The sequence below is a fragment of the Sus scrofa genome, chromosome 16 (assembly GCF_054392235.1).
Source record: "Sus scrofa isolate SSC_HxYL_T2T_F1_AM1 chromosome 16, Sscrofa_HxYL_maternal_Yorkshire_Landrace_v2.0, whole genome shotgun sequence".
NCBI lineage: Eukaryota > Metazoa > Chordata > Mammalia > Artiodactyla > Suidae > Sus > Sus scrofa.
In genome coordinates, this window is record NC_139398.1 from 15,849,677 (window position 1) to 15,861,754 (window position 12,078).

At 44.6% G+C, this 12,078-nt stretch overlaps 1 protein-coding gene across 5 annotated transcripts in view; it reads left to right on the forward strand.

Annotated features, from left to right (window-relative positions):
* TRIO (trio Rho guanine nucleotide exchange factor) overlaps positions 1-12,078 on the forward strand; it is a 357,836-nt gene that overhangs the window by 229,932 nt on the left and 115,826 nt on the right. For all 5 annotated transcript variants that reach the window (XM_085001718.1, XM_021077143.2, XM_085001720.1 and 2 more), the window contains exons 19-21: positions 3,225-3,339; positions 7,098-7,213; positions 10,773-10,895. In XM_085001718.1, the coding sequence (XP_084857844.1) occupies positions 3,225-3,339; positions 7,098-7,213; positions 10,773-10,895 (354 nt within the window). The remainder of the gene's footprint in view (positions 1-3,224; positions 3,340-7,097; positions 7,214-10,772; positions 10,896-12,078) is intronic.

The following is a 12,078-nucleotide window of genomic DNA, read 5'->3' on the forward strand; positions in this document are numbered from 1 at the left end:
TTTTTTTTGGTCTTTTTGCCTTTTCTAGGGCCGCTCCGGCGGCATATGGAGGTTCCCAGGCTAGGGGTCGAATCGGAGCTGTAGCCACCGGCCTACGCCAGAGCCACAGCAACGCGGAATCCGAGCCGTGTCTGCAACCTACACCACAGCTCACGGCAACACCGGATCGTTAACCCACTGAGCAAGGGCAGGGATCAAACCCGCAACCTCATGGTTCCTAGTCGGATTCGTTAACCACTGCGCCACGACGGGAACTCCCTGCAGCAATTAACTTTTAAAAAGCAGTCAGAATGTTTGGAAACATGAACTTGTTGAATGTTCCACGTTGCATTCATTCACTTGTGAAAAAGATCTGAGGTTCTGCTGGTGTCCACTCAGATCTGTGAAAAATAGGTGTGGTGTTTACTTTCCATCGTTGCTGGGTCAGGTTGAGTTTTCCTCTCAGCTCCCGCATCCTGACCTCACTGACATCATTTCCTGCTGAATCTAAAAGTTTCTGTTTCATTTCTGAAGGTGAGCATCTGTCCTGACAGAGTTATTGTTTAGTCTGGGAGAATAAGTTCTATGCAAGTGTTTGAAAATACTTATTCTGAGCCTCCACCTCAGCGATTTTCATTTTAAGCAGATCAAGGTAGGAAAACAGTTGAAGCTTCTCTGAGTATTAGTTGTAACAAAGGTCCCCAAAAGGACCTGCAAGTCCCACCCCTACTGGTTGCTGCCATTTAAGTTTACAGAACACCCACCACTGATGAAATGTTTTCAGTTGGAGTCGTTATGATTTGCATCTTTTTCTCTGGAATCCATTTAATTTTTTTTAAAAAAATGGAGACTGCTTAAGTTAATATCGTTAAGAAAGATGTCTAGGTAAAATTATAAAACAAAAATAATCACAGACCAGTTTCCTTCCTTCGACTGAGATTATATGTTTGGTGTGTTGGATATCTTTGAACTTTTTATTATGGAAGCTTAAAAATGTGTACAAAAATTGGGAAAATGGATAACAAGCCCCTGTGTACTTCTCACTTGCTTCAGTAATTACCAACACACAGGCATATGCCCACCTTTACTGGATTATTTTAAACTCTAGATATTATGTCATTTTATTTGTAAATACTTCTGTGTGTACCTAAATATTAAATTCTACCTTTCTAAAACCATTCTATGACCACAATGCCATATTTAGATCTTACAAATTAACAGTAACTCCTATTTTATGTAAAGTCAGTGTTCACATTTCTCTGATTGTCCCATAAATGTGCTCTTATGCATGGTTTTAATCAAGATCCAAACAAGGCCCACACCTTGATTCAATTGGTGAATGTCTCTTAAATCTCTTGTAGTCTAGGCCTCACCCTCCCTTTTATTAACATTAGTTATTGAAGAAAAGTTACACTGTGGAGTTTCCCACCTTCTGGATTTGGTAACTGCATCCCATGGAGTCATTTAGCCCATCGTGGATCCTGAGTTTCTGTCTGTTGGGTTGAGAACCTTGGTCGGGTTCAGGTTTGGGTGAGTGTGTGGGACGCACTTAGCGAGCCGATGGGCGGTACTGTGTGCTTCCCATGATCTGCTTCTCTTTCTGTCTCTGTGATGTCAGGGTTTCCCAGTGCCTCAGACATGCTCAGTCTGAGAGAGATGGGGTCAATGCTTGATTCTTTTTCTGTGTTTCTGATTTTCAGGATAATGAGCTGTTGCTCTAGCAACCTCTGTGTATCGTTAATTTGTTCTTTTGGTAACATCATAGTTCTTAACATTTGGTGCTTTTCCGTTGATTGAAGTCACGTACTTGTCTTTTTATACTCAGCTTGTCTCACGAGTTGGGAGTCCCTGCAGTCCAGTTGCTCTGACCTCCTTTGTCCTTTGGACGTGACCCCAGGGATCTTCACAGCTTCCTTGCTGTTTCAGTGACAGCTTATTTCGGACTTATCCATAGAGGCATAGAGGCTCATGCTATATTTTTCTCTTAATTAAAAAGAAAGTATCCCAGCTCCATCTACTGGAAAGGCCTTCACAGTGGCCAGCCCAGTGATCATGAGTCCCCCTGAGCCTGGGTTGTGGTCTCTCATCCGTTTACCACAGGGAGGAGGAGCTGGAATCCAGGAAGGAAAGATCGAGTCCAGATCTGTGCTAGGAAATGCAGATCTAGTATAATTAAGGGATTTTTTTTTTATGGACCATTTTGATTTTATATTTATATACCTTTTCTCTTAAATAAAACTTTTATTTATTTTTTTAACTCTAAAATTAAACTTTATTTTTTAAAATGATTTTTATTTTTTCCATAATAGTTGGTTTACAGTGTTCTATTTTCTACTGTATAGCAGAAAATTTTCTACCGCACAGCATAGTGCCCCAGTCACACATACATATATACATTCTTCTTCTCACATTATCCTCCATCATAAGTGAAGATAGAGTTCCCAGTGCTCTACAGCAGAATCTCATTGCTTATCCATTTCAAAGGCAGTAGTTTGCATCTGTTAACCCCAGATTCCCTGTCCATCCCACTTCTTCCCCCTCCCATAAAACCTTTTTTTAAATAAGTTAATGAACTTATTCATTTGGTTTATAAACCTGTACTAATAGTTTTCTATCACCACAATAACAGCACACATTAAACCACCCACAACTCAGTGGCTTAAGCCAAGGGTTAGCAAACTAAGACCTGAGGACTAAGTGTGTCCATTCCCTCTCATTTAAGTATCATCCACAGCTACTCTCACCTTCAGTGGGCAGGTTGAGAGACGGCGACTGAATGACTTGGGGAGCTGTACATACTTACTGGCTGCCCTTTACAGAAAGCCAGGCACAGACTAGCCAGGTCCTCTGACTTAGCATTGTCCCAAGGCCAAGGTCAGGGTGTGGCCAGGGCTGGGTCACCTCAAGCCTCTACTGGGGAAGGGCTTACTTCCTCTCTGGGACCAGCAGTCCCCCCAGTCCCCCTCAGGCCCCTTCCACCTGGATCTCTCCATGGGGCCCCTCCTGGCATAGCAGCTGGCTTCATCAGAGCAGGGGCTCCAGGACAGAGGTGGGTTTTTGTTTTTTTTGTTTTTTTTTAATTGAAATAGGTTTTAACCTATGTATCCTCTAGATCTCAGGTTGGCCAGAGGAACGCTTTAGAATAAGACGAATGATGTCACCCACGTACGCTGAGGATGCGTGTCTGTCTGAGTCCTCTGAACAGTTGTGAGTCCTCTGAACAGTTGCTCTGCATTATTCCTTAGGCTTGCACACTTGCTAGACGGAATGCAGACGTTTTCCTGAAGTACCTGCACAGGAACAGCGTCAACATGCCGGGGATGGTGACACACATCAAGGCCCCTGAACAGCAAGTGAAAAGTGAGTACAGCGAGGAGGCAGCTGACTAATGAGCTGCAGGAGGAGCTTGATGTGACTCGTTCTGGCACCTTGGTCCAGGGCTCATTTAAAATCTGCTACATCATATCATTAAAGTGCTCACTAGTTAACTTGGTTTAATAATAAAGTATTAAATATACAGGTTGATAACTTGTTGAATAAAGTTGAAGAATATAAGCGGGAAGAAAATGCAGTGTGTCCAGCATGGATTTTTTTTTTTTTTTTTTTTTTTTTTGTATTTTTAGGGCCACACCCGAGGCATATGGAGGTTCCCAGGCTAGGTGTTGAATTGGAGCTGTAGCCACTGGCTTTCACTATAGCCACCACAGCAACACCAGATCCAAGCTGTGTCTGTGACCTACACCATAACTCACACAATGCCGGATCCTTAACCTGCTGAGCGAGGCCAGGGATTGAACCTCTGTCCTCATGGATACTATTCAGATTTGTTTCCACTGAGCCACAAGGGGAACTTCCAGCCTGGAATTTTTTGGTATTGACTGTTTTGTTAAAAGTGGGTGAAAATATACATCAGGAAAAAATGAAGACCAGAATGATCTATAGGCAAAATAGTTTTAAAAGTTTAAATCACAAAAATTATATACCCATTTCATTGCTATAATGCGGGATCAGTTTTATATACTTACAGCATTATTAATAAAAACAAGTTTCAAAAAACATAGATGGATATCAGTTTCATTTAAAAAATCTATAAAACTGTACCTACACACAGATTTGCACACACATAAATGCATAGGTAAGACCTCAGAATGTTTATACTAAACTGCAGGTAGGGTTGGTATGGATGGGAGTTAAGGAGACTGATAATGTTTATGTGATAGAATTCTGATTGAATATTTTGTAGTAAAAGGGCATCCAGGTGATATATCGCTTTAAACTTCATCATATTTGTTTATAAGTTCAATTTAAATGATGTGGAACTGGATCCTCAGAAAAGAATGAGAGTTGTTTAAAACAGTCTTAATATTCAAGCACTGTTTTCTCAGCTTTCATCCTCACCGCGTGCCTCAGAGCTTGTCCAGAACAGTTGAAGAAGCTGAGGTCACACAGCCCGCACCCTGAGAGCTGAGTTAAATGGGAAGCAGTGTGCAGTGATCAGTTAACAAATAATTTACCTCACACTTTTTTGGAAACAGTCTGATTGGCAAAACTTCCTGCATTACATTTTACTCCCCACCCCTCTGAGTCATCTGTCAGTTGTCACAGGATAATTTTCTGTCACACCAGGACAGCCTTCTTAGCGCTTCAGGTGAGAGGACTGGTCACTAATCGGCAGGCTTCTTGAAAGGGAGTGACTAACAGAGCAACCATTTTTCAACGGGAATACGGCTTTGTGGTCAGCAAGCTCTTTGCACTGGTGGTCAGTGTTCTTGCCTCATTTCGTATAAAATCATTTCCTTTCTCCCGTTTCTCAGCATTGCTTTTGGTTGGTGGCCATGCTCTGTTCTCTCTGATCAGAGATGTTGCACGATCATCCCCTCTGGGTTGGACTAGTTTGACGGATGGGTGTGTGTATGTGTGCAAGAAGGAGAGCGTGTTCCATTACTCACTCACTACATTTTTGTTTTGTTTTGTTTTTGCTTTTTAGGACATATGGAAGTTCCCAGGCTAGGGATCAAATTTGAACTGTAGCTGCCAGCCTATGCCACAGCCATAGCAATACGGTGGGAATCTGAGCTGTGTCTGCAATTTACACTGCAACTCACGGCAACACCGGATCCTTAACCCACTAAGTGAGGCCAGGGATCAAACCTGCATCCTCATGGATTCTAGTCGGGTTCGTTTTCTGCTGAGCCACAATGGGAACTCCTGAGAATTTTTTACAGTGCTCTATTTCTCTCACCATCTGCTTGGGGGCTTATGGGGCGGGGGGTGGCGCATAGTACAGTAAGTCGATTTTAAGGGTGACGGTGCCAGAAGAGACATTATAACCCCAGAGTCCTCAGGAGTTTGAGGAGCCCAGGGCGGTGTCCATCCCCAGTCTCATGAGGGCCGTTACTACCCTGACCAGGCAGGGGCTGTGCTAGGAAGAGGCTAGTGTCTTATTATTTTTAGTTTTCTAATAAAGTTAAATTCTAAGTACCACTTATTTGATTTGCAATTTTGGACTTGGGAATCTTCTGAAGTTTTTTTTATCTGTTTACTTTATAAACCTTTAGAGTAAAGCAGACTCACTGTACAGAATTTTAAAATGTACAAATGTACGTAAGTTACCTGATTCCTTTGCCAGTGTCAATGCTGTGAAGACATTTTTGTGTGTGCCTTTTATGCATGTAAATGCAAACATGTAGAGAGGTAGAAACATCGTAGCTTCCACCCACACCCTCGGCCTGTTAGTTTTTTACCAAATGGGGTAATATTCCCCTCCCTACAATTTGCTTCTTTCACTTAGTAATAATCTCATTCATCTTTCTATGTCAGAATTTGGAGCTCTGCTCTGTTGCTTTTAATGTCCAGCCTAGTTACTTTGTAAAAGATTTAACCTGACCTCTCATCGATGGACTCGTCTGTTGTGGCCAGTTCTTCCAATCAGCACCTCAGTGTTGGTGCATCTGTACAAAGCCTCTTGAAAGCTTGAGTAAGCACCGCATCTGAGAGATAAATTCCTGGTTCAAGGGTGTGCTCACCTCGGTATCATTACCTGTCACCAAATGACTCTCAGCAGGAGCGGTGCTCAGTTTTCCTCCCTCAGTAAGACAGGTGCACTAGGGCCTGTTTCCTCTGGGCCTTCCAGTCTTGGCAGCTTGGTCCTTGCCAGGAAAACTGTGACTGAGAGTGAGGTGAAATGTGTCTCTGTGTTTTTTTGTGGCTACCTTTAAAAAATCATGACCTTTATGTTTGTATGCTTGGCTCATTTTCCTAACAGATGATTCCTGTTTTTCCTGTTGACTGTTAAGTAAATTAGATCTGTGTCTTGTATTTTCCCAGTAGGTTTTCATGGCATTTTATTCGTGAAGTAATTTTATGGCAGTTTATTATTAGGTAACAGCTTTTTAAATTCTAATGTAATTCAGTCTGTTTTTTTAATTTTTTCCTTTCTGGCATCATGCTTCTCAGCTTCTCCTTCCCTCTCCTAAGGGTTTATATTTAGGGTGTTTTTTTGTTTGTCTGTTTTTTGTTTTTTGTTTTTGTTTTTTTAACTTTTTGGGGATGCACCCAAGGCACATGGAAATTCCCAGTCTAGGGGTTGAATGAGAGCTACAGCTGCCAGCCTACACCACAGCCACAGCAACGCAGGACCTGAGCCATGTCTGCAACCTACACCATAGCTCACAGTGACACCGGATCTTTATAGGGTTTTGTTTTTAAAAACCCTTGTTTTCTTCTAGCATTGCACCATTTTGACTGACCTCTTTTGACATATACTATATTCCTTCCACAGGAATGTTGAACAAAATATCTAAGACTGGTGTTCTTGCAGCCAGTGTCAGGGAAAGCAGTAGCATATCGCACTGGCCCAGCTGACCTGAGGTTTTGCAGGCCAACTCGAGTGTCCATCGATTTCAATATAGGAGTAAATTGGGATGCAGAATGAGGAGAGTCTGGACATGTGTATTGAGAACACCAGGCGGGTGGGCGGGCAGTGTGGGTCCGTAGCCCACATTCTGTCTTGAAAGGGCATCTGCATTAAAAAATCTTGAAATGAAAATGAATGGGGTTTTGCAGGTGTTTTCATTGATTGCAAGCACCAACGCATGGCTTTCTGTTTATTCTCTCAGATATCTTGAACGAACTCTTCCAGCGGGAGAACAGGGTATTGCATTACTGGACCATGAGGAAGCGGCGGCTGGACCAGTGCCAGCAGTACGTGGTCTTTGAGCGAAGTGCCAAGCAGGTCAGCCACCACACGGCCTCCCAGCTGCACCCCCCCCCGCCCCGCGCCCAGGCCTCCATCGTCAGAGGGGCGGCTTCTGACATTTCAGCAGATCGAAAACCACTTCCTAATGACCAGAACAACCTTGCCTTTTCCTTAAGAGTTTGTTGTGAAAAGAAAACCCCACAACCCTGTAGAAATGTGTGACTTGGTGATCTTGGCCTCAATAAGTGCACCATTCGGCTCTCCCCAGCTGCTCACCTCATGTTTAAGACCGCCAAGTACAAACAGTCGTGATCGTGATGGCTTAAAAGTCATTAAGCGGAATCTTGGTTCTGTACCTGGATAAATACTGCAGTGGGCAGGGTTTTTTTGTTTGTTTGTTTATGTTGCTGTATTTATATTTTCAAGATACAGTTCTGTTCTTCAGATAAGTTGATCTCAAATTAAGTATGAACTGTGGCAGAATTTCTAAGAATTCAATATAGTCAGAAACCATTGGTGCATTTGGCTAAGGCAGAGCCATCAAGAGGGTATGTTTTTGGCATCCTCCTTCTGAAGTCATTTTGGGATCAGGGGCTTCTGCCTGGATGGTCAGCCATGGAAGATCCTTCCAGGGGAAGGTCTGTCTGACTCTGACTCAAACACGAAGTTTGCTGTCACTTCTCTTTAGCCTTAACAGTAGCATAAGAATCCTAGAATTCTGAAGGTCAGGTGGCAACGGGGGGAGGGGGCTTGTTCTCAGAGCCCCCGTGAGCCATCTCGAGTCCTCTGCACCCTGGGGCCTCTTCAGGGCTCTTGGTCCCTGGTGGCCACTTCCTAATTGTGCTTTCTTCAGGGTCCACCTGGAAACCTGATATGTACCCGACATAGAGCAAGCATTTGATAAAATCTTTTTAGTCCAAGAGAGAGGCCTTTCCCTCATTTCAGGTGTCTCACTTGGGGACTCTTTTCTTTAACTTGGTAGTCTCTCATTGGGCCCCTGCTGCCCAGAACTGCTCAGTTTCCCAGGGTGTCAGCCGGAGTTCATAGTCCTCTCTCATCTCGGCTGACTTTCCTCCATGCGATATCATAGTCCCAGCAGTAGTGATTTTTAATGTTTAAATTCCATTTTCTTAACTTTTATTTAAAGATAATCTAACCGTATTTCAGACTCGTGGGGGCCTGGTTTTATTTCTCATTGAGACTAATCTTTTCTCATGTCTTTCTTTGTTCTCTGTTGAAAGACAAGGAGCCATTCAGCTACAGAGAATAAACTTGTAAATAATTCCCTTGACAGAGAGAAATAATGGAATGTGCTGTTGCTTTTTCCTAAAGTCAGCTCATTTGCCAAGAATAAAATCATTCAGTTTATGTGGTTACAGAGGACAGTCCATCTGCCCTGCAGCCCTGTTGGGTTGGGTTTTGCTCTCATGGCAGTCACAGCAGTTCCGCAGTGAATGCTGATGGCTTGTAACAGAACTGAATTGCAGGTCCCTGGCTGACTTGCAGTTTTCAGGATGGTGCCTGAGGTCATGGGTGGGAAGGTGGCAGGTGACTCTGCCCCTGGCCTGCTCCTCCCGGGCTGTCTGCGCCTCCTCTCCTTTATCTGCGCCTCTGAATGCTAGCTTTTAGTTCAGGGCTTGTTCTTGTTTCTCTTTCCTCTCGCCTTATCGCTCGCTGTTGGTGTCTCCCATCCCTGACCTGCATTTCTGGCCTCCAGATTTACAAGTCCTTGCTCCCGCCCAGCATCTCTCCACTTTTGCCTTAACGGAAGCAGAACTGGACTCGGGGACCCCGCCCCATCCACCATGTCCCCACTCATCACACCTGATTCCTGCCTCTCCTTCATCTTCCCTCCTCCCCCATCAGGGCCCATGGCAGATCTACCCTCCCACCTGCCCGTTGGCGTCGTCACGGGTAATGCCCAGCTGTGTCCTCTCTAAACCTCTGAACTGCTCTGCTAAGTGGTATTGCTTCTCCCACTCACTCTCCACTCCAGTGCCTTTTCCACACAGCAGCTCCACTCACCTCCAGACGAAAGTCCAAACTCCACCTGCATCCTCCAAGGCCTCCCTGCCTCCAGCCACGCCCTGTGCAGGGCCCATCCCTTCCCAGCCTGCGAGTCCCTCCTGGGGGCCTGCTGGCATCCCTAGCTCTCCCTGGTCTTCTGCATCTTTCCTCACAGGTTGCAGGGCTGGACCTCTCCCATCCCTAGCCCCCCGCTCAGCACCTGCCTGCATCCTCGGTGCTTAGGTACTTGTGCTGTGTAAGTGGAGGAACTTGGGGCCTTTGAATTAATTGACCAAAATGGCCTTTTGCCTTGACTCATATCAGTGTCAACATTGTCTGAGAGGTGAGAGAGCCATGCTCAGGCAACAAAAGTAAAATTCCAGCCAGGAGGTTGCATGGTAAGCAGTTTGGTTTCCTTTTCAGTTTTCCTTCTAAGATGCTGTAAATGCAGCAAAGTGTCTGATGGAGACAGTGAAGTTCTCCTCCAAGACCAGCAGATGACTCACATTACAAAGGGCAGATATAAAATCTGTGTTTTTATGTTTCTCTTCCCTAGCGTTACCTTTTTAGATGTATATGTTTAAGTCGGTCTGATTTCACTTCAAGTACACACACTTAGGAGAAAAAACTGGCTTCCATCTAAAACCATGAGAGGAGTTCCCATCGTTGCTCAGCAGAAACGAATCCGACTAGGAACCATGAGGTTGCGGGTTCGATCCCTGGCCTCGCTTAGTGGGTTAAAGATCCAGCATTGCCGTGAGCTGTGGTGTAGGTTGCAGACGGCTCGGATCTGGCATTGCTGTGGCTGTGGTGTAGGCCCGCAGCCGTAGCTCCGATTCGACCCCTAGCCTGGGAACCTCCATTTGCTGCAGGTGCGGCCCTAAAAAGACAAAAATAAATAAATAAATAAATAAATAAAACCACAAGAGACTATAGGAGTTAGGATGTGTTGTTCTGTTGCACCTGAGCCTGTCAGCCCCCTTCTCTCAGGGCCTGTCCTCTCTCCCCTCAAGCTGGGAGGTTAAGCCCTGTCTCCTGCCAGAGCAGACGTATGTAAAATGGGGAGGGTCCTCTGTCAGAGCCCCGGAAAGCAGGTAAAGTGGGTGCAGACCTGAGTACTCACTGAAGGTGGGAAGAAGAATGGCCTCAAGCTGTACATTTGAAAGCTGGGAACTTGCATTTGCTTGCCTTTTTTCAGTTAGAAGCTTGTCCCCCACCCCCAACGTTCTGAGGTCCCAGTGACATGAGCGTCTCCGCATTTAGCAATATGGGGGACTCAGGCCACCCCAACCCCCTGCCCACACTTCCTCCGTCTTCGGAGTACACGTTTTGTCCTGTAGATTCATGCATAGAACCAACTCTTGAACTTGTTACCCTTGATGCCTAAGTGACACGATTACAGTTTTCTAGAATGTCAGCCTTTTGTTTTAATTCTGGAATTCCAATACATGTTTCAGAAGATTGTCTCTCTCTGAGAGAGTGTTTCTTGATGCCTGCCAGCCCGGGCTTGTGCCCGCACGTTTAAATGAGATACTGAGGAATGGGTCAGATGTTGGGCCGTGACTCTTTTCCGCCCTTCCCTCTGCAGGCTTTGGAATGGATCCATGACAACGGGGAGTTCTACCTTTCCACACACACCTCCACGGGCTCCAGCATCCAGCACACCCAGGAGCTGCTGAAGGAGCACGAGGAGTTTCAGATCACCGCAAAGGTGAGTGCGCATCTGCTCAGCGGCAGCGGTGTCGGCCTGGGTTTTTCCCATATAACCTAGAGCAGGATACTTGGTCTGCTTGGTCTAAGTGAGTATTTCCTAAAAACACCGTTGCAGAAATGCCTTATGAAGTTGGAGGGGCAGAGCGGGCCAGTCGTCCTGTTAGACCTTAACTGAGTGACACCTCTAAGGCCTCTCACGCCTGTCCTCACCTTGTCCCTTCCTGGGTCTGTTTCCTCCCGTTCCTCTGATTCTCCAGGTGCCTCCCACCTCCTTCCTTTATGTTTCTCTCTTCTTAGTCCTTTTCATTATTCTTCTTGTTTTCCTTCTGTTTCTTTTCCAAGGTATTTTCTGAGTGCCTGCTATTTTCTTGAGCACTGGCGATACCCGCTTGACTTGGAGGTCCCGTGGCGGTTTTCTTCCCTGTCTGTAGTCAGTGAAACTGTTCCGATAGCATCCTGTCCGCTCGTGCAGTCAGGCAGCTGCCACTGGCAGAGTTCATATCAGTGGTTTTTCGAGGATTTAGAAAATGGGAGGCATTTTCACTTATTTGCTGAAATTCAAAATAGAGTTATCTACCACTTTATGGCATATGCAGTATATGTGACTCAATTTTTAAGCAAATTATGTAAGAATTCACACATTGATATGAATGTTTTCCCAATTAAAAAAATACATATATCTGTAGGGACTAATTCCTTCTTTTACCTCAAAATAATTTTGAGGCTTACAGGCTTCCTTTCTCAACCTGGAGTGTTTTTGTTTTTGTTTTTCAAAGTTTTGAATGTACAGTTTTGTACCGTTTTCAGCAGCGCCTCTGTTTTTGATGATAGATTTAAGGTTTTAGAAGTGGGAAATTAATTCAGATTTAAGAGTAGAAAGTAAATGATCAAGCCAGGTAATAATTTTGGTTAAAAGGAAGTGTTCCTATAAAGTAAAAAGATTGATTTTCATGTGCAGCCCTTAATTTGGCTTTGAAAACATATCAATGGGGAATTTTTTAATCATTTAGAATAACAACAGCTACTCTGTATTATGTTTCTTTGTACTTTTTTGTATTTTCTGTAACGATTTCTGACTCCTCCTGCTCCTAGCTCCCCCACTTCCCCACCCCAATCTGTAAGTTTATTTTCTTCCTTTAGCCTCTGAGTGCTGGGCTGTGGGAACCCCTGGTCTCTACCCT